The 20,178-nt window shown below is 64.3% G+C and overlaps 3 protein-coding genes across 6 annotated transcripts in view; 1 reads left to right on the forward strand and 2 right to left on the reverse strand.

Moving 5' to 3' along the window:
* Window positions 1-103: 103 nt before the first annotated feature.
* GIPC3 (GIPC PDZ domain containing family member 3) lies at window positions 104-3,011 on the reverse strand. The gene is made up of 6 exons (XM_048287897.1): window positions 2,542-3,011; window positions 1,911-2,096; window positions 1,446-1,626; window positions 897-1,009; window positions 682-763; window positions 104-473 (listed from the first exon to the last, which is right to left on the reverse strand). The coding sequence occupies exons 1-6, from the start codon at window positions 2,794-2,796 to the stop codon at window positions 322-324; spliced, it is 969 nt and encodes a 322-aa protein (XP_048143854.1). The 5' UTR covers window positions 2,797-3,011; the 3' UTR covers window positions 104-321.
* A 94-nt stretch (window positions 3,012-3,105) lies between these two features.
* Window positions 3,106-10,176, reverse strand: HMG20B (high mobility group 20B). 2 transcript variants are annotated; one of them, XM_048287896.1, is made up of 10 exons: window positions 10,087-10,176; window positions 9,441-9,501; window positions 7,080-7,179; window positions 6,618-6,821; window positions 6,312-6,432; window positions 6,156-6,208; window positions 5,806-5,881; window positions 5,469-5,684; window positions 4,923-5,055; window positions 3,106-4,240 (listed from the first exon to the last, which is right to left on the reverse strand). In XM_048287896.1, the coding sequence occupies exons 2-10, from the start codon at window positions 9,476-9,478 to the stop codon at window positions 4,228-4,230; spliced, it is 954 nt and encodes a 317-aa protein (XP_048143853.1). In that variant the 5' UTR covers window positions 9,479-9,501; window positions 10,087-10,176; the 3' UTR covers window positions 3,106-4,227. The 2 variants fall into 2 exon arrangements, with proteins under 2 accessions (XP_048143853.1, XP_048143852.1); XM_048287895.1 differs by lacking the exon at window positions 10,087-10,176 and adding an exon at window positions 10,067-10,082.
* A 1,929-nt stretch (window positions 10,177-12,105) lies between these two features.
* The window catches only part of MFSD12 (major facilitator superfamily domain containing 12), a 10,445-nt gene continuing 2,372 nt past the window's right edge, over window positions 12,106-20,178 (forward strand). Inside the window, exons 1-7 of one of the 3 annotated variants that reach the window (XM_048287889.1) lie at window positions 12,106-12,434; window positions 17,372-17,582; window positions 18,422-18,545; window positions 18,766-18,954; window positions 19,195-19,287; window positions 19,369-19,461; window positions 20,106-20,178. The exon at window positions 20,106-20,178 is cut by the window's right edge and continues 98 nt beyond it. In XM_048287889.1, coding sequence (XP_048143846.1) covers window positions 12,146-12,434; window positions 17,372-17,582; window positions 18,422-18,545; window positions 18,766-18,954; window positions 19,195-19,287; window positions 19,369-19,461; window positions 20,106-20,178 — 1,072 coding nt within the window. In that variant the 5' untranslated portion in view covers window positions 12,106-12,145. The remainder of the gene's footprint in view (window positions 12,435-17,371; window positions 17,583-18,421; window positions 18,546-18,765; window positions 18,955-19,194; window positions 19,288-19,368; window positions 19,462-20,105) is intronic. The other 2 variants (XM_048287891.1, XM_048287890.1) reach the window with 2 other exon arrangements.

Genomic DNA, 20,178 nt, shown 5'->3' on the forward strand with positions numbered 1-20,178 from the left:
ACCCGGGGGGGCCCCAGGGAAGGTGCCTGGGGGGGGATCCTGCCCTGCTGACAACCAGAGCAACAGCCCTTCTCCAGTCTCTCCTTTAATGAGCCACAGCTACTGCCCACCACGTTTGGGGCGTGTGCAAGGGGGATCCTCAGGAACGTGGGTGGGCTGGGTGCCCTCTGCCCCCCAACCCAAGGGACAGACCTGGGTGCTGCTCAGGAGGGTGTGGGGGGCAGGATGGGGACCCCCACCAGCGCCTCAGCCCCAGATGGGGTGGGGATGAGGTGGGGATGTGGGGAGAGGACAAAAGTGAGGGGCAACACCTGCCCCCAGCTACTCCTTATCCCCCTTGGGGTGGCAGACGGCTGCCCACACCTCGGCCACAAACTCCTGGGGGAAGGCAAACTCGCCCAGCACCGAGTCCAGCCCTTGGGCAAGCTGGGCCACGCTGGGGCTGCCCTTGGCTGCCTCCACCATCGTCGAGGCTGTTGGGGAGAAGGGGGAGGTCAGGGCCAGTGTGGGGGGCCGGGACAGGAGCAGGGGCTGAGTCAGGATCTGGGGCAGGAGCAGGGGCAGAAGAGGCAGAAGCTGGGGAAGGGGCAGGGGCTAGGGCAGGGTTGGGGTGGGGGTGAGGGTCAGGACAGGGGCAGGGGCAGGGGCAGGTCCAGGTCAGGGTCCAGGCCCCCTGCTCACCCAGCTCGCTGTCACGGATGCCCATGTAACTCTCCAGCAGATCGTCCACCTGCCGGGCAGCTTCTTCCTCGGTGGGGCTGGGCTGGGGGCAAGGGGCCCAGGGGGTGAGTGCCAGGCAGCACAGGGGCTCCTAAGGGCACAGGGATGCTTCTCCCCACCCTGCCACAGTGTGAGGAGCCATAGGCTTGGGGTGGGGGACTTGGGGTGGGCCTTACCCCCTCCTCCAGCACGGCCGGGCCCTGTGTCCGCAGCCGCAGCGTTTCCTTCCCACTGGCCACTCTGCCTTCACCTGGGGATTTGCTTGTCCGTGTCCGCTGCCCGATCATGTCTGTGCCCCAGGGTGGGGGGTGAGGGCACAGGCAGGACCTGGCATCCCCAGCCCCTCGCTGCCCTCTGCCCGGCCATCCCCCAGCCCCGGGGGCACTGCAGGGTGAGCCATGCAGGGACAGCGCTGGTGTGCCAGGGACACCCAGGGGTGCAGGGTGGGGATGCTCCTGGTTATGGGGTGCTCACGGGTGCTCGGGACAATGCACACAGAGCAAGAGGGGCGCCCATGGAGGGCACGAGCAGGTGTGGGGGCACCCCCGTGGGTGCCCCAGGGCTGTGGGGTACACACACACATAGTGGGGGTGCAGAGGGGCACACACAGGGGGTAGTGAGCCCTGGGGGGCACTCGGTCACTGGGGAAGGGCTGCAGGGCCACAGGGGGCTGGGGATGATCCCAGGGTTCCCAGGGCAGGAGCAGGGGCACCCTCTCAACTCACCGAAGGCCTTTTTGGGCTGGACCAGGCGGAGGGTGAAGGGCTGAGCCCGCGGCAGCTCCCGCAGCATCCGAGCCACCTCATAGTGGCGGCAGCCCACGATGGTGTGGTCGTTGATGGCCTCGATGCTGTCCCCCACACACACTGTCTGCAGCCGGTTGATGATGCTCCCCTCCTTGATCCTCTGGGGACCACGGTGGGACAGGGACACGGCAACCACATGGCACAATGGGACAGTCAGACACAGCCCCCATCCCGCCGCACACACGGCCACCTCAGTGGTCCCACACCCTTTGGTAGCCAGGTCAGGCAGGGGAGACCTCCAGGGCCGGGGTGGACACAGGGAAGGATTGATGTGGGGAGTCAGGGAGGAGCCTGATTCCAGGGAGGGGATGCATGGGGGATGTCACCTGCAGAACCACAGTCCCCAGGGCTGCCCCAGGCCCAGCCTGGTCCCCAGGGGCTCACCTTGATGAAGGCGTAGCCGGCCCCGTTGTCTGTGATGGTGAGGCCAAGCGCGTCCTCTGTCTTGGTCACCTCCACCTCCTTGGTCTCGCCCCGGACGTGGGCAAAGATGAAATCCTCCAGGCCAATCTGTCCCCCCAGCAGCTTCTGCATGTCCACTTTGTGTGTGTTGAGCGTGCAGAAGAGGATCTGCCCCGGGGAACCCCATCAGCCGGGACTGGGGATGCCCCAGTAGGGCAAGAGGTGTCAGGGGAGCCACGGCCAGTTCAAGGGGATTTGGTCAGATCTGGGCACTGCTAGAAGAGAAGGGCCCAGGGACCCCCAGCCTGCCTGGGACCCTGCACTGCCCCATCCCTGTGCACCTTCCCACAGCTCCAGGCAGCTGCAACCAGCCAGGGAACTGGCAGCCCTGGCTCCCTGCCCACATACAGAGGAGAAACTGAGGCACAGAGCCCCCAAGCCCTCCCCAGAGGAGCTGATACAGCCCTGAGGCCAAAACATCTTTCCAGAAAACTTTGGGGACTACGTTTGCAAGCATCTGGGGGCTTGTGGATGCACAGGCCACAGACAGTGCCACAGGGTGCGTGTCCCTGCCTGAGGCACAAAGACCCCTCCCCGGGCCGCAGCCCCTCACCTCGGTGGGCGAGATGTCGAAGACCTCAGCGATTTTGGCGTAGAGCTCCTTGACGTTGGTGAAGCCCTCGATGCGCCCCGTGGGGCTGCCGTGGGCCAGCTGCGTGTGGAACACCAGCCTGGGGCGGGCGCGGGGAGCCCGGGGGGCCGCGGGGCTGGCGGCGGGGGGCTCGGGGGTCCCCGGCTCCTGCCCCACGCCGTTCTCCATGGGGCCGCCCTCGGGGGGCTGCCGGCCGTGCCTGCCCGCCCGCTGCATCCCTGCGGCGCTGCTGAATTATGGATGGAGCTGGCTCCCCGCCGGCCGTAAGGTGATCCCCGCGCCCGGGAACCTGAGCCGGTGGCGCAGGTCAGCCGCGGGGATCGGGTGAGCTCTGCCACGTAGGAAGAGCCCTGGCCAGGCTGGAGGTGGGAGAGCAGCTGGCCCAGAGCCAGCACCACCGCACCCTCCCCAGCTGGGGCTGGGGGCTGCAGTGATGGGCTCGGGGCTGTGGGCCGCTGATCCACCCCAACAGCCCCAGGATCGCCTCCAGAGCTCCCTCTGAGCACAAACACACAGGGACCAGAGTGGTTTTCTCCCGCATTTATTTGCTCCCATCTCCATCCCAAGCCCAGCGGCACCAGGAGATGGCCAATGGCAGATGCAGCTACACAGCGCAGGCCTGGCATGGGAGGCAGGGGCAGGAACACCCCGGCCCCGTCAGACCCAGGGCCAGGCCCACGTAGTGCTAAGTAAGAAAATAAGACACTCTCTAATTACAGTCTGAGATTAATGACAGGCAGCCCCGGGGACACCGACCCCGACCCCGGTTGCCAGCACAGTGGTCCCACGAGAGCAGGGGGGCTCAGGCAAAAGGGGCAGGAGGCAGAAGCCAGTGCAGCACACCCGGGGTCCCTGCAAGCAAGAAGGGGTCGGCCACAGCTCCCCTGCTACAGGGGTCCCCACCCCAGGACATGGCGGGTCCCACCTCCCCTCTTCCAGGGGTCCCCACCATGGAAGGGGGTCAGTCCCAGCTCTCCCCTGCTCCCTGCCCCAGGAGGGGGTCAGTGCCAGCTCCCCTCTGGCCTGAAGAGTTTTATTGCTTTCAGGAGCTCGCTGCCTGGTCCCAGATATGAAGGGAAAGGAGGAGAGCCAAGCAGGGTGACAGGGGCAGGGGCTGAAGGCACCCATTAAATAAAAGCAGAGGCAGGCAGTGGGAAGGAGCTGCCCCCATGCCCTTGCTGGGATGAGACCAAGGGGCTCCCCAGCTGGCCAGGGGACAGGAGGAAGCAGCAGGACCAAGAGGGTCCCAGTCATTCCCCACTGCCCCCCATCCCCACAGCCCCAGTTCACCCTGAAGGGGTGTGTTCACTCCAGGCCCAACCCCACCAGCACCTCCCCTGCCCCAGTTGGCAAGGCAGGGCTGGGGGGCTCAGGTGAGAGCAGGGGGTGCTCACGCCAACGCTGACCCTCTCCCAGCGCTGCCCCAGCCGGGCTCTCAGCCCTGTCACCGCTCGTCCCCCGGAGCTCGAGGTTCCCGGAGCTGCTGCGGCCATGGGTCGGGCGCTCCGGGCTGGGGGGTCCCAGCTGCAGGAAGGTGCGAGGGGCAGGGGGAGCAGCCAGACCCCCTGCAGAGACTGTCCCTTGAGTGAGCTCCAAGGGACAGCCCCGGGGTCCAGCCAGGCCCAGGGTCTGGAAGGACTGGTCCTCTCACAAGTGTTCACTGAGGAGGGAGAAAAGAGTGGCTGAGTCACAGAATCCCACAATGGTTTGCACTGGAAAGGATCTTAAAGCTCATCCAGCTCCTCCCCCTGCCATGGGCAGGGACACCTCCCGCTGTCCCAGGCTGCTCCAAGCCCCAATGTCCAGCCTGGCCTTGGGCACTGCCAGGGATCCAGGGGCAGCCCCAGCTGCTCTGGGCACCCTGGGCCAGGGCCTGCCCACCCTCCCAGGGAACAATTCCTGCCCAAGATCCCATCCAGCCCTGCCCTCTGGCACTGGGAAGCCATTCCCTGGGTCCTGGCCCTCCAGCCCTTGGCCCCAGTCCCTCTGCAGCTCTCCTGGAGCCCCTTTAGGCCCTGCAAGGGGCTCGGAGCTCTCCCTGGAGCCTTCTCCTCTCCAGGTGAGCACCCCCAGCTCTCCCAGCCTGGCTCCAGAGCAGAGGGGCTCCAGCCCTGCAGCAGCTCCGTGGCCTCCTCTGGACTGGCTCCAGCAGATCAGCATCTTCAGACATGGGGACACCTCCTGAATCAGGGACTGGGCTTCCCTCTCCCACAGCTCCCTGGAGCAGCTCCAAGTCCATCTCTGTCCACACCTTCCCTGCTCAGCTCCCATCACCACTGGCTCAAGGTCAACCCCGCAGTCCCATGGGGACACCCATGCCACAGTCCCAGCCCTGCGCTCACCTGGCGATCCGGGACAGGATCTCCTTGACACGCAGCACCAGCGGCTCGTGCTGCAGGGGGTTGCTCTCAATGGCACTGTGCAGTTTGGCCATGTAGAAGTCCAGGGTGCTCAGCGTGGGCGTCTCCCCAGTTCCTGTGAGGTGACAGCCCAGTGAGCAGGGCCAGCAGGTCCCCACCCAACCCTGCCCATGCACTGGGGACTGCAGAAGGGACCCCAGCACCAGGTGCCACCTCCTGCACTGGCACAAGCCCAGGAACACATGGATTTGGGCTAATCTGGGGTGCAGCTGTGAGTGTGGCTCCAGAGAAAGAGGATCCCAGCCTGCCCCGGCCCAGGACAGGGAAGCCAGCTGGCTGTCACATCCCTGGGCTTCCTGGAAAGCCTCCCAAGTGCTGCAGGATCCCACCCCAGCAGCAGATGGGCACTTACCAGCACCCCACTGCCCCACCGTGCTTCCCTGCATGGGATGGGGGGACCCCTCAGTGCCCCTCTGCCCAGGCAAGGGTCCCAGCAGCCGGGGGCCCCCACGGCTGCCCCCAACTCACCGGGGATGGGCAGGGAGGCGAAGCTGGCAGTGAGGGCCTGCCGCACGGACTGCAGCTGCTGCTGCAGGGCCAGGGTCTGCCGCTCCTCCTGCGCCAGCTCCTGCTCCAGCTTCTCCTTGGCGCAGTTCATGCTCTCCGTGTGCTTCTGCAGGATGGCGTTCTGCTCCTCGAACTCCGTGTTCATCTTGCGCAGGCGCCGCAGCTCGGCCTCCCGGGCTGCCGGGACAGCGCCGTGTCCGCAGGGACAGACCCCAACCTCCCTCTTCCAAACCCAAACCCCGTTCCAGCCACGGGGTCCCTCCATCCGGGCTCCCCAGGGACCTTCCACAGCCCCTACCTTTGTTTTGGTCCAAGAACTCCTCAGTGAAGATGGGCACATCGAAGGTGGAAAAGGTGTCACTGCACTCGCCAGCCTGAGGGACAAGAGGGAGGGGTTGGGCAGGGCTGAGCCCACCAGAGGGGACCCCAACACCTTGGGGCCAGGCTGATGAAGGCACTGGGACAGGGTGAGGGCTGGCCCCACCTGGCAAGCGGGAAGGGAGGACGGCTATGCTCTGCCTCCCACCCCTCCAGAAACCTGGGACTCACAGCCCCGGAACTCTCTCTGCCCACCCACACCTGCAGCCAGCCCAGCAGTGCCACGTGCCTCAGTTTCCCCCCACACAGGCAGACCTGACAGGGCCTTACCTTGTGCGGGTGTCCGTTGAGTAGGGTGTTCACGGCCACTGCGCCCACGTCCTCTGCAGGGGAGGAAGGAGGTCACCCCGGGGGCCGGCCTCGTGTCCCCGAAAGGCTCTGACAGCACCTGGCTGGATCCTGGTAGCCATTGCTCCCACAACCCACCTTTCTTGATCTTTTTCTCCTGGATCTTCTCCGTGCACATTTTGTAGGCCTCTGACTGCTGATATTCCCGCAGCTCCTTCATGTACTGCTGCTTCTCCCGCTCCGCTTCATCCAGGTACCGCTGTGGCAGGGCACAGAGGGGCCTCAGCCTGGCCCAACCCAGGCTGCCGGGAGCTGCTGACCCCTCCCTGCCCAGCTCTCACTCCCGAGCACTGGGCCCAACAACTTCCCTGGAGCAAGCTCAGGGGTTCGGGGAGCAGGCTCTGAAGCTGCCCAGCCTCGGGGGTCTCTCCTGGGAGCCAGTACCTGCTTCTCCGAGAGCTGCAGTTTGCTCCACTCTGCTCCCAGCATCTTAGTGATCTCCGGGAAGGGCAGGTCGGGATGCTGCGTGCGGATCTGCTCGCGCCGCTCGTTCAGGAAGCGCACGTAGCCCGTCACGGGGGCTTTGGGGCCGTTGGGAAGGATCTTCTTCCTCTTCTTGCCCTTGGGCCAGCCCCTCTTCTTCACCGGCTGGCACCCATGGGGAAGGGACAGCCCGTCAAGGATCAGAGCCATCACATCAGTGGGACATGGGAGAAGCCCCCAGACCCACCTGCGCCACACAGCCCTCAAGGGAAAGTCTGAGCCCTTCCTTGGCCCATGGCCACAGCCACAGACTCACCTGGGCTGCTGCAGGGCAAGCGGAGGGACAGGGACAGCCCCAGGCCAGGCACCTTGGGCCCCACTCCCAGGAATCATGTGAGAAGGGACACGGGCTCCGGGACTCACCTCCTCCTCTGGCTTCTCACCGCCCACCCGCGCCGACTCTCCCTTCTCCTGCTTGATGGCCACCAGGAAGTTCCCATGCTGAGCCTTGCCCGTGGCATGTCTGCAGCCAGAGAGCACTATCAGAGAGGGCTGGGACACCATGGGGACCAACAGTGACACATCCCCCAGCAGTGCGACCTCGCACTCACTGGCTCCCCCAAATGCCCCGACTCAAACAGCCCCAAACCCGGCACCGGCCATGGAGCCCCTGTTCCCATGAGGGGAGGCTACAGCAGAGCGATGGCACTGGAGCAGAGCCCAGCACTGGGTGAGCAGGGCCCTGAGGTCTGGTGGCAGCACTGGGACTCCTCGTCAGGGACATTTGGAAGGGGGTTGGCTCTTGGAGTCAGGTAACATCAACAGTCACATCCCTGCCTGTCACCTGGGCTTGGGTCACACCTTGGTGGGGAGTCCCAAGGGACTCTGCAAGGGAGGAGGAGCCGCAGGGGTTTGGATCCTGGCTCCAGAGGCACCCCCTGGAAGCATCACCCACACCCAAGGAACCCTGGAGGCAGAGGGTGAGGGCAGGACGCCGGCTCGACCTGCTCTGGCCACAACCACCCCGGCAGGTTCGTGCTGTCTGTGACACCTCCCCGACACCTCGAGCGGCCGCAGTGCGGGGCCCAGCCCCGCTCCCCAGGTCACTGCCACGGCTTTACAGATCAGCAGCTGCCTCAGGCAGAGCCTCCCTGCCCCACTGGGCACCCACGGGTACCACACTGGGTGGGTAGAGCCTCCCTGTTCCACCACAGCATCACCCTGGGGCTCCCCAAGCCTCCCCGGCACCTCCTCCACACCAGCCCTGTCCCATTCACACTCCCGGGTGCTCAAGGCAGCTCCTGCTCTGCTGGAAATGTCTTCACCACATCAGGGGAGCCACAAAGGGCTCCAGAGTATCACCAAATGATGCTTGCTTGGGTTCTGACCAGGTCCCCAGACTTGGGAACCAGCCTGGGGCCAAACACAAGCCCCGGCACAGACGTGCCAAAAGCCACAGCAATCCCAACCTGCTCAGAATGCACCTTGGAATTTCCCTTGTGTTTGCCACATGACGTAGCTGGAGCACACCCCAATCCCTGCAGAGACCCCATTTCTCACCCAGACAAGCCATCCTTGCAGTTAATTCAGGGGGCCCCTTCCGTGAGCCCCCAGCAGAGGCTGCCACTGCACCGGCCCTTGCAGACAAGGTGGGACGAGTCCCTCCACTGGAATCAGAGGCCAGCCAGTAGCCACACTCACAAAAAAGCCTACAGAAAGGTGTGAGACCACCTCTTCTTCCAGCTCATGGGGGAAAAGAACACTTCAAGGCTGTGCAGAATCATGGCCAGCCTTTGGCTTTATCAGTTCCAAGAGTAATGTTCCCAGTGATGTCCACAGCATCATCATGTTCGCCAGGAACACATCAACACCCTCCAGCATCAGACGGATCACCCTCCCCCCTTGTGATCCGGATTCCTTGCATGCCTAAGGATGCTTTATAAAGTAAAGTTATCTCAGGCAAGATTCCTCCTCAGCCAGTTTGCTCTGGAATCCATCTCCCTCCACCTCTGAGGCACTTCCCCATCCGTCCACCCCCCCTCCCCCGTGCCAGAAGGGCCAAGGCCAGCTCAGGACAGCACAAATCCCACAGGAATTCAGCCCTCACTGGTTCTGATCTCCCAAGATGCTTAGAATCAGAGAATCCTGAAATATCCTGAGTTAGAAGGGACCCTCGGGATCATCAGTGCAGCCCCTGGCCCTGCACAGACACCCCAACAACCCCAGCCTGGGCATCCCTGAGAGCGCTGTCCAAACGCTCCTGCAGCTCTGGCAGCCTCGGGGCCGGGCCCATTCCCTGGGGAGCCCGGGCAGTGCCCAGCAGCCTCGGGGGGAAGAACCTTTCCCTGAGCTCCATGCCCAGCCCTGACCCAGCTCCAGCCGTTCCCTGGGCTCCTGTCCCTGTCCCAGAGCAGAGCTCAGCCCCTGCCCCTCCGCCTCCCCTCGGGAGGAGCTGCAGCCCCCAGGAGCCTCCCCTCAGTCTCCTCTGCTGCAGCTGAACGAGCCAAGTGCCCTCAGCCGCTCCTCAGACCCTTCCCCAGCTCCGTGTCCCTCCTTTGGATACTCTCCAACAGCTTTGGACCCTTCTGATCTTGTGGTGCCCAGAGTGCCCCCAGCACTGGAGGTGAGGCTGCCCCAGTGCAGAGCAGAGCGGGACAATCCCTCCCCAACACACACAGAGCACCCCAAGGCTCGGAAGGGGGGCAGTTTCTGCTGCTCTTTCCCCAGGGGCACTGACACAGGGCAGGGCGGCCGGAGGAGGTTGTGGCAGGTGGTGGCACTTACAGCAGGGCGGCGGGCGGCTGCTTGGTGCTGTGGGCCATGGGCGGGGGTCTCGCTCAGCACCCTGCGGACAGAGCCCAGCTCGCACCGCCATCGGGCTGGCGGTGCCCACCGGTGTTCCCCTGCCGAAGCCGCCCTCGGAGGTGTCTCTCTCGTGGGTAAATCACAGGACCCCTCCCCGAATGGCCTCTCCTCCCCCAGCCAGTCCCTCACTGGCCTCTCCACCCCCCACAGCCCCCAGGGCCCGGGCACGAGCTCCGGCCCGCTCCCACTGACCCCCCCCCCCCCCCCCCTCCCTGGGGGTGCCATCGCTGCCGCCACGGGCTCGTTCCCCTCGTCCCCCTCCCACCCGCGATCCCCAGCGTCCCCTGGGCCCTCCCCTGCAGAAATCCCCCCCGAGACCCATCGCAGCCCCAACAGGTTCATCCCCGTAACACTGCGCACCCCCTCGCATCCCCAGTGCCCCCCGGTACCCCCTCGCCGGCCCTCCGCCTCTCGCCCTCCCTCCTGGGGTCCCACCGCGGCGCCCCAGCGGGCTCGCCCCCACACCTCGCCCTCTATCCGCGATCCCCCCCCAGCCCCCCATCGGATCCCCCCATGGAAACCCCCATGGAATCGCCCGTCCGGACCCGCCGCCGCCGCCGCTCACCTGACCACGCCCCTCTATTATTATGCAAACGAGGCTCCGGCCGCGCCGCCCTCGATTGGCCGCTCGGCGCCGACTCGTTGAGCGCGGCCCCACGCGGATTGGCTGGATGTGATGACGTCAGAGGGAAGCGGCGGAAGGGAGGGCGGGGCCGGCGGGTGCGGCGCGCGCGCGCGGCCGGCAGCCCGACCAATCAGCAGCCAGCTTGGGGACGAGGAAGTGTTGTGGGGAGGGCAGCGCCTTAAAGGGGCACCGACAAAGAGGTGGGGACGCACCGCCAGCGGCCCGCTGTGGGCAGCGCCTTAAAGGGGCAACGTCACGGCGGGGTCCCACCGCCACCGACCCATTCCAGTGACCCCAGTACCTTCCCATCGCTCCCAGTATCCTCAGTGCCCACCGCAGCGCTGATCCACTGATTCAGTTACCCTCCCCCACCGCTCCCAGCAGCCCCAGTACCCACCCAGCAGGGGGTTCCCATGACACCAGTAGTTATCCCAGAGTCCCAGGGACCCCAGTACTCCTCCAACACTGCTCCCAGTGACCCCAATACTCCCCCAACACTGTTTCCTGTCACCCCAGTACAGCCCATACTGGTCCCAGTCACTCCATTAAATACACAAGGGGAGGTCCCCCACGACCTCCAGTCTGCTCCCAGTGTCTCCAGTATTCACACTGTTGGGGATCCCCCTGGTGCCTGTAGTCACCACAGAGTCTCAGTGACCCTAATACTCTTCTCAAGAGGGTCCCAGTGCCCCCAGTACTACTCGTACTGGTCCCAGTCACACCAGTACCTACTCAAGAGGAGGTCCCAGTTGCCCAAGTATGCCCACACTACTCCCAGTGACACCAGTATTCACCCAAGAGGGGGTGTCCTGCGACTCCAGGAGCCACCCCAGAGTCCCAGTGACCCCAGTACTCCCTCCACAGTGTCCCCAACCACTCCAGTACAGCCCATAATGGCCCCAGACACACCATTACCCAGAAGGTCCCAGTCACCCCAGTACCCGCCCCCTCAGCTCCTACTGACCCCAGTGCCCATCCAAGCAAGGGCTCCCCACGATATCTGTAGTCATCCCAGTGTCCCAGTGACTCCCATCTGACTGGTTCCAGTGCCCACAAATCCCTGTACCCTCACTCCTGTAGTCTGACACTCCCCACTTAGTGCATACTGGGATATTGGGGTGACTGGGAGCAGTGTGATGGTGTATTGGGATCACTGGAACTCAGGCAACTGCTGGCATCATGAGGACGCCTTGCTTGAATACCAGGGTTACTGGGAGCAGTGTGGGTGTACTGGTGTCACTGGAATTCTGGGGTGCCTACTGACAGCATGGGGACCCCCTGCTTGGGTGGGTACTGGGGTCACTGGGAGCAGTGTGGGGGTACTGGAGTGACTGGGACATTCCCTTGTGTGGGTAACGGGGTGGCTGGGACTGTTACAGACAGCACTGGTGTGACTGGGAGCAGTGTGAGGGTACTGGGGTCTGTGGGACTGTTGCAGGCAGGACAGGAGCAACTGGAAGACGTGTGGGAATAATACTGGGATCACTGCGGGGACAGCACTGCTGTGACTGCGAGCAGTACAGGGCCGTTACTGGGCGACTGGGAGCAGTATGGGGACATTACTGGTCTGATCGGGAGTAGTATGGGGACAGCACTGGTGTGACCGGGAGCAGTATCGTGGTACTGGTATAGGGCCACTGCTGGTGTGACTGAGAACGGTGTGGGGACTGGGAACGGTGTGGGGCAGCACTGATGCGACTGGGAGCAGTGTGGCGGTACTGCTGTGTCTGGGAGCAGTGCGGGGACAGCAGCGGAGTCACTGGGAGCGGTGTGGGGACAGCACTGGTGTCACGGGGCGCTCACCCGCTGCCGCCTCCCCCCCGCCCGGGTCACCCCCCGCTCTCCCCGCCCAGGACGCGGCGGCCCCGGGGGGGGTCACCGGTCTCGGCCGGTCCCTCCCTGTCCCTCCCTGTCCCCTCCCATTCCCTCCCTCCCATTCCCTGCCGGTCCCTCCCGCCGGGCCCGTCCCGCTGCTGTCCCCGCGGGCTCCGGCCGGGCCATGGCGGAGTCCCCGCAGTCCCCGGCGGCCCCGGGCCCGGCGCTGCCGCTGCGGGCGCGGCTCAGCTTCGCGTGCGGGCACTTCCTGAACGACGCGTGCTCGGCGCTGTGGTTCACCTACCTGCTGCCCTTCCTGCACGCCGTGCTGGGCTACGGGCACGGCGCGGCTGGCGCGCTGCTGCTCGCCGGGCAGGCGGCCGACGGGCTCTGCACGCCCCTGCTCGGCTTCGAGGCCGACCGAGCCCACGGCTGCGGCCGCTACGGGCGCAGGAAGGGCTGGCACCTGGCCGGTGGGTGCGGGGCACCGGAGGGACCGGGGACATCTGGACGGGGGGTGCGGGGGACCGGGAGCTTTGATGGGGGGAGCTGGGTGGAGAGGGGTGACCCGGGGAGAGCCTTTCTGGGGTGCCCGGGGTGGAGGGCGGTGACCCTGGAGGGCTTTGCTGGGGTGCTCTGGGTGGAGGACACCCGGGGGAGCCTTTCTGAGATGCTCTAATTGAAGAGGGATGGCCCCAGGGGAGCCTTTCTGGGGTGTCCTGAGTGGGCGACATCTGAGGGGGGAGCTTTGCTGGGATGCTCTAATTGAAGAGAGATGGCCCGGGGGAGCTTTTCTGTGTGGCTGTGTTGGGGAACATCCAGGCGAGCCTTTCTGGGATGCTCTAAGTGAAGAGGGATGGCCCCGGGGGAGCCTTTCTGGGGTGCCGTGGGTGGAGATGGGTGGCCCTGGGGAGACTTCCTGGGGTGTCAGTGTTGGGGGACATCCAGTAGAGCCCTTCTAGGATGCTCTAAGTGGAGAGGGACGGCCCTGCGGGACCCTACTGTGTTGTTCTGTGTTGAAGGACACGTAGGGGAGCCTTTCTGGGGTGCCTGGAAAGGGGTGGCCCAAGGAAGGGTACCTATCCAAGGTGTCTTGGGTGAAAATGGGTGGCCCCGGGGTAGCCTTTCTGGGGTGGCCTGGATGGAGATGAATGGCCATGGGGAGCCTTTTTGGGGTGCCTGGGTTGGGGGCCACACAAGGGAGCCTTTCTGGAGTGCCATGGGTGGGACACACTGCTGGGGTGCCAAAGATAAGAGATGGGTAACCCCGAGGGGCTTTGGTTGGGGGAGGGGAAGAGTGTGGCTGTGAGGGAGACTTTTTGGGGTGCTCTGGGTTTGGGGTCACCTGGGTGAGCCTTTCTGGGATGCTCTAAATGGATGCATCTAAGGATGGCTCTGGAGGGGCCTTTCTGGGGTACCCTGAGGGCGTGGACTGAGGTGCCTATACAAGGTGATGTGTGAAAATGGGTGACCCTGGGGGAGCTTTTCTGGGATGCCCAGGGTGGGAGACACCCTGCTGGGGTGCCCAGAAGGGGTAAGGGTGGCCCCAAGGAGCCTTTCTGAAGTGCCCTGAGTGGGAGCTACCCAGGAGAACCTTTCTGGGATGCCCTAAGAAGAGAAGGATGAGCTTCGGGGAACCTTTCTAGGGTGCCCAGGGTGGGGTACAGCTGGGAAGGGTTTGCTGGGGGATGCTGGCTGGAGGGGGTTGGCCCCAAGCAGCTCTGCTGGGTGGATGTGGGTGGCCCTCTGGGGTGGTACCTCTGGGGTACAGGATCAGCCCCAGGGTACCTTTCTGGGGTGCCCTGGAAGAGGGGGAATGAGACCAAGGGTGCCTTTCTGGGTCAGGGGGGATCAGCCTTGGGGATTCCCTGGATCAGGGAGGAACCAGGGTGCTTTGTGGTGTGGAGGTCTCCCTGAAGATGTGGGAGCCTTTCTGGGGAGGGGGACCGTCATGTGGCAGTGAGGTGGGGACAGGGTCCCTCCAGCTGGAGAGGGGCAGCCCCAGGGCTGAGCAGAATTGTGTGCCCTGGGGTGGAAGGGAGCAGCCTCTCCACGGAAGGGGGGGCTGCGCTTGGGGCTTTTGGGGTGCCTGGTGGAGGGTGAAGGGGCTCTGGTGCATTGGCAGTGCCCTGGGTGACAGGAGATGGGACTGGGCTACTCTGTGAGGAGGGGATAGCCTGGGAGGTGCCTTTCTGGGATCCCCTGCGGCAGCGAAGTGGGGACAGAGGTGTTCCATGTGTAGGGGACAGCAGGATGCTGAGGCTGGATGGGGAAGGGGCACCATGGTGTCCCTGTCCTGCCTGGGCACCATCCCACCCCGGGGGCTCCCCGCTGCCCCGAGGGCTTTGCGCGTGAGTGGCAGCGAGCTGGGGTGAGAGCCACGTGCTCAGACCTTGGAGCGGTAGCAAAACCAAGACCAGCAGTAAAATCTGGGCTCCCAAAAGCCCAGGTGCTTCCTGAGCAGCTCTTGGTGTCCCCAGGGGGGACCGTGCAGCGTGGGGCCCTTGGCTGTGCTGGGGCTGGGCACCCCGGGGGCCAGCAGTGGGGTATGGCCATGGGATGCACAGGAGGCTCTGGCTCACGGGAATTATTTACAGGTTCGTCTTGTATTGTGCCCTGGGTCAAAAAGTTCAACGGAGTCCAGGGGCTGGTGGGGACCCATCTGGCGGGGTCCCTCTCTGAGGGGACAATGTGACATGGAGAGCAGTGTGGGGAGGAGAGGGGTCCTTGGTCCCTCTCTGAAGGGACAGCATGGCCTGAAGAGGGGTCCTTGGTGCTGTGAGTGGTGCAGGAGCCTGCACATCCTGCTTAGCTGGCACTGGGGACTGGGCAGTTAATGGAAGAAATAGCCATTGATAACAACCTTCGTTAACAACCGGGTGTTGCCTCACCCGGAGCAAACCCGCGCCGAGCGAGGACGGTTGTAGTGTGGGTGCTCTTATCTTGATCCCAAATTTATCTCGACCAACCACTTCGTGCAACCCAACAGCAGCCTGATAAAGTGTCTGACCTCGCCGGAGCTTGGCTTGGTGAGTCAGGGAGAGTGCTGAGGGGGCAGGTTCACCCCTGGCCCAGTGTCAGCCGCACCGGCGCCCTATATTTAGGGAAGTGGCCGGAGCTGTTCCGTCCCCCTGCTCCAGCCGGGTGCTGCCCGGGAGCACAGAGGGGAAGTCCTAACTCAGGCCCTGCACGGGGGCTGCAGGAGCAGAGCACAGCCCAGCAGGGATGGCGGCTGGAGAGGGATAGGGGCTGGAGCAGAGATGCAGGCTGTTTCCCAGGCTGGAGCGTGGGTTATTCCCAAGGAAGCCCAGTGCCCACCTTGGCTGACCACAGAGTGACCAGTGGTGGCGGCAAACCCACCGGAGCCAGCTGTGCCGGGGCCGCTCGGCTCGCTCGATCACGCTGCAGCGAGGGGTGTCGTGTGGGACCGGGGTGTCTCGTCCGGTGGCAAACCCGTGATCAGATCAGAGGAAACGTTGTGAAACCGCAGCCTCGGGGCGGGGGACACACCACGAGTTGCTATCGGTGACATCTCCTCGCCGCGGCCGCGGTTCCGGGTATTCCCACAGGCGGTCCCGGATCTCCCCGTCTGATCGCCAGCTCTTTTTTGGGGTCCAGCTTCCTGTCACAGTGGGGAGGAAGGGTGAGCGTCTCTTTGATGCCTGTCTGAGCCTGTCTGGCAGTGCTGTCCCAAAATCCCTGCCCCAGGCGCCTGTGCCGAGCAGCCTGGCATTCCCGTGCCCCGCGGGGCCAGCGATGAGAACCCGGGCCTCTGCCTGCCCTGGGGTGCTGCAGGGGTGGGCAGGATGGTCTTGGGGGGGTCCCATGGCCCCACTCGGGAGAGCAGGGGGTCCCCAGGACCCCTCTGACTCAGTGCAGCCAGTCCTGGGCACTTGGGGTACATGGGTGTTGGGGTGCCAGAGGGGCACAGCTCTGTGGGGTGGCCAGGTGGGATGACCCTGGTGGTGGGCACTGCCTGTCCCGGGGGGCCACGAGGAGGAGGTGACACTCCTGTGGTTGTGCTGGTGGCGATGGTTCATGGGTGGGCACAGGAGCAGCCCTGGAGGTCCCACAGCCCCTGCCCCAGTGCTCCCCTGGGAGCCCTCACAGCCCTCAGGGGGCTGCAGAGCCTGACCCTGTGGGGCCCTGGGACCCTCACCCCTCATCTGGGCCCAGTTAAGACCCAGGGAACAGAGAGGATCTGGGCTGGTTTGAGCCTTCGTGGACTTTCCCATGCCTGTGGTTTGTCTGGGGCAGAGGCACCACGTGTGCCCGAGTTCCCTGTCCTTTGGAGCTCCTGGAGCACCAAAGCCGACTGTGAGCCAATGTGGGGACCCAGCACCCCTTGGTGGGATGGATGGGGCTGGGCTGGGATTGTCACTGCTGCCCTTGGCGCTGCACTTGGCGCTGCCCTGGTCCTGCATGGCTGTGCCATGTGGGAGCAAGAGGAGGAGGAATTGCCCTTCATGGGTGGGAGGAAGAAGAATCACTCATGAGGAAGAGAGGTTCTTGCAAAGTGGAGAGTATACTTTGGGGACCTGGCAAAGCAGGTTCCCCTCAGCTGCAGGAACAGCTCTTCATCAGCATGCAGAGAAGCTGGGGACATGTAGGACAGTACCAGGGGACATGTGGGACAGGGCACCAGGCTCTGCATCGGGGCCTGGGGGCCTGTGGAGCCGCTTAGCAGATAAACTCTGTAACTTTGGGAAACGGGAGGGAGAGGCCAGGCTGGCCTGTCTGCCCTACCCACAGCGTCCCCATGCTGCGTCCCCAGGCTGCGTCCCCATGCTGTCACACTACAGAAGAGGGAGGAGCCTGGCTCTGGTGTCCCTGACTCAGCAGGGCCTTCCCGGAGCCCCCCATGGCTCTGTGTCACCCTGTCATGCAGCGGGTGATGTCCGTGAGTGTGGCAGAAGCATGACTCTCTCTGCCAGCCCCACTCTGCCAGCCCCACGGGAGGGGAGACGTGGAGACAGATGGGGTGCCAGTACCCATGGGACACCCAGAGCTCTCCCAGCCTAGGGGTGCCATATCACCATGGCCAGGCAGCAGGGAGGGGTTATCTGACTGGTTATCTGCACCTGGGGACAGCGAGAACCTCTTGGTGGCTGTGGGTGTGACAGTGAGGGTCTGTCATGATGTCTTGAGAGGACAGAGCAGTGCCAGCACTGTGTTGGGGAAGCACCTTGACTGGGGGGTGCCTGTCTGTGCTGGGTGCCAGAGGGAAGGACATTCCCTGTGCAGGATGGGCTGAGGGGGTGTCTGGAGCTCCACGTGTCTCAGCTGGCTGGGGAAGGGGCCGACCTCCCTCCCCAGCTCCGGGGTAGAACCTGTCCTGGAGAGGGCTGTCTGTGTCACATTGGAGTCCCAGCCAGGTGTGCAGCTTCTCACTGCTCCGCTCTCTCCCCAGGCACCACCTGTGTCCTCGTGTCCTTTCCCTTTGTCTTTAGCCCCTGCCTGGCCTGCAGGGAGAGCACTCCACAGTGGGCAGCCTTCATCTACTACCTCCCCTTCATCGTCATCTTCCAGTTTGGCTGGGCGGCCACACAGGTGTCCCACCTGGCCCTCATCCCCGAGCTGGTGAGCAGTGACCATGGGAAGGTGGAGCTCACGGCTTTCAGGTGAGCACAGCCACACCTGAGAGTCCCCTGGGGCTGGGGGAGCTGCCCTGCCCATGCTGGGTCCCACTGCTGTGTGACAGGAGGTCCCTGGGTGCTGTGGCACACCGGAGACCTTGGCATGGCAGGACGAGGACTGGGCCATGTGAGTGTCCTGTGGGATGTGCCAAAGGACACTGGTCCTGGGTTGGTGGCCCAAAGCCTTTGGTGCCAGGAGGGAGTGTCTTGATGCCAGGGATGTCAGTGATGCAGCCTGTGGGACACTTCCTGGGCTGGGGACACTTCTCCTTTGGGAACTGGGGGTGGCATTCAGCGAAGGGACTGTTCCTCCCAGATGCCCTTGGGGAGAGCTGGACATGGCTGTGGGGACTGTTCTGGAGGTGAGATGTCCCCAGGGCCAGGTGGGCAGTGCACTTGGCTCATCTCTGTCAGGATCAGGATGTGAGATGGGGTGTTTATCCCATGGAGCAGGGTGAGCAGGGAGGATGTGGGGTAACTGTGGGGCCAAGTGGTCCCACTCTGGGGGTACCAGATCAGGCAGCTCATGGCATCCTTGAAGCAGAGGTGAGCTGTGGCTGGAAGGGGAACAGACTGACCTGTAGGGATCTTGGTTTCCTCCCAGTGAAGTCCCAACACTTGGACTGGGCACACTGGGAGTTGCACCAGTAAGGCTGATGCCTGGCCAGGTGCCTCGTGCCCGCAGAGGTGTCGCCTCAGCCGTGGCACTGGGGTGCAGAGGCTGTAGCACATTTGGCTTGGAGGGCAGCCATGGGCCGAGCTGCCCTGCTGTGCTGTCCCTGTGTTTGTCCCTCTGCATCACCCTGAGGTTTCCTTCCCCTCAGGTATGCCTTCACCGTCATGGCCAACATCACTGTCTATGGCCTGACCTGGCTCCTGCTGAACTTCCAGACGGACCAGCCCGACCACATGGAGCACCTGGGCCCCCAGGACATCCCCGTGTTTCGGGTGAGTGACAGGGCACAGTCCCTGGGGTTCCCTCTTCCCATGGCTCAGCTGGGGAGGTACTGGAGGGAGTCAGGGGGCAGTGCCCTAAAACCTCACCAACTGGGCAAGAGCCACGCTGAGCCCTCCCTGGAGTTTGGGAACCCCTTCTTACCCTCCAGACTGCTGGGGGGCTGATGATGGGCTGCCCCCACTGCTGTGCTCACCCCCACTGCCTCACCAGAACTTGGCCCTCATCGTGGTGGGGCTGGGGGCCGTGTTCTCCCTCATCTTCCACCTGGGCACCAAGGAGAAGCCATACCCACCAAGGGTGCGGCTCGAGCCAGAGGAGAGCACCCCGCTGCTGCACAAGGAACCCCCAGGCCCCTTGCTGCTCTGGAAGGACTGGCTGCTGGAGCCCTCCTTCTACCAGGTACGGCTGGGCGGGACTCCCCTGGCCTGGGCTGCTGCCCTGCCTGGGCACCCTGGATGTCCTGCAGGCAAGGGACTTGCCCAGGTGCGGGTGGGGATGGAGAGGGGGGCTGTTTTGGGCACCCATCCACCACCTCAGAGGGGCCATCCCCTTCCTGGTGGGCACCTGTGCCGTGACAGCTGGGCAGGGAAAGTCCTTCCCACGGGCTGAGTGGTGATGCCCTGGCCCTGCCCCTCACAGGTCGCGGTGCTTTACATGGCCACCCGCCTCATCGTCAACCTGTCCCAGACCTACATCGCCATGTACCTGACCAACTCGCTGCTGCTCTCCAAGGTGGGTGCAGGGCAGGGACACGTGGACAAGTGTCCTGATATGGCCTGGGGCTCATCTCCTCCCTGTCCTTGTCCCTTGCAGAAGTACATTGCCACCATTCCCCTAGTGATGTACGTCAGTGGGTTCCTCTCCTCATTCCTCATGAAGCCTGTGAACAAATGGATCGGTCGGAATGTGAGTCCAGGGTGCTGGAGAGGCTGGAGTTTGACCCCAGGAGAGGCCCAGGGGCCAAATCCTGGCTGTGAGCAGAGCTCCTGGCACACCTGAGCTGGAGAGGAGGGACCCCTCATGGACTCTCTGCCAGCAACCACCCACTGCAGCATGGGTCCCACTGGGACTGGGAGTGGTGGGCAGGGATGGGGGCGGGGGCCTGTCCTGCACATCCCTGGGGCTGGGGAAGGCAATGCTGGCCCAGAGTTACCATGTCCCTTGCAGGCCTGACTGGGCTGCAGAGCCCTGTGGTAGGGGCAGATGGGGGTCTGGCTACACTGGCCTGGGTGGGCACACAGTCTGCAGTGCCAGCAGGAGGGACCCTGCAGTGTGTCCCCTCTGTGCTGTTGGGTGGCAGTGGAGTGTCCCCTGCCCTCACAGACACTCTCCCACAACTCTGCCTGGGGCTCAACCCTTGGGCTGCAGAACAGCCTGGAGCACAGCAAGGACCTGCTTTTGGGGTCTCCTTGTTTAACTACACCGTGGACAGAGCCAGGGCTGTCCCTCATGGGTCCTGGGCAGTGCTGGTCCCCCTGCTTGCTCCTCCCTCACCGAGTGCCAGCTGATGTCTGAACTCCCCCCTCTCCCTCTGCCTGTCCCCATCCCAGCTGACTTACTTTGTGGGCATCCTGGTGGTCCTGGCCTTCGCCTCCTGGGTGGCCCTGGCCAGGCCGGTGGGAG

This window comes from Corvus hawaiiensis, chromosome 28, assembly GCF_020740725.1.
Source record: "Corvus hawaiiensis isolate bCorHaw1 chromosome 28, bCorHaw1.pri.cur, whole genome shotgun sequence".
Classification (NCBI taxonomy): domain Eukaryota; kingdom Metazoa; phylum Chordata; class Aves; order Passeriformes; family Corvidae; genus Corvus; species Corvus hawaiiensis.

Excerpts from the sequence above, each read along its gene's own strand:
- GIPC3 (XM_048287897.1), bottom strand. The coding sequence starts at position 2,796 with ATGCAGCGGGCGGGCAGGCACGGCCGGCAGCCCCCCGAGGGCGGCCCC. Across the intron at positions 1,010-1,445 it reads CCAGCCCAAAAAGGCCTTCG|ACATGATCGGGCAGCGGACA; the intron begins GTGAGTTGAGAG and ends CCTGGGGCACAG. Across the intron at positions 474-681 it reads CATCCGTGACAGCGAGCTGG|CCTCGACGATGGTGGAGGCA; the intron begins GTGAGCAGGGGG and ends TCTCCCCAACAG.
- HMG20B (XM_048287896.1), bottom strand. The coding sequence starts at position 9,478 with ATGGCCCACAGCACCAAGCAGCCGCCCGCCGCCCTGCT. Across the intron at positions 6,822-7,079 it reads GTGAGAAGCCAGAGGAGGAG|CCGGTGAAGAAGAGGGGCTG; the intron begins GTGAGTCCCGGA and ends CATGGGTGCCAG. Across the intron at positions 6,209-6,311 it reads GGAGAAAAAGATCAAGAAAG|AGGACGTGGGCGCAGTGGCC; the intron begins GTGGGTTGTGGG and ends CCTCCCCTGCAG.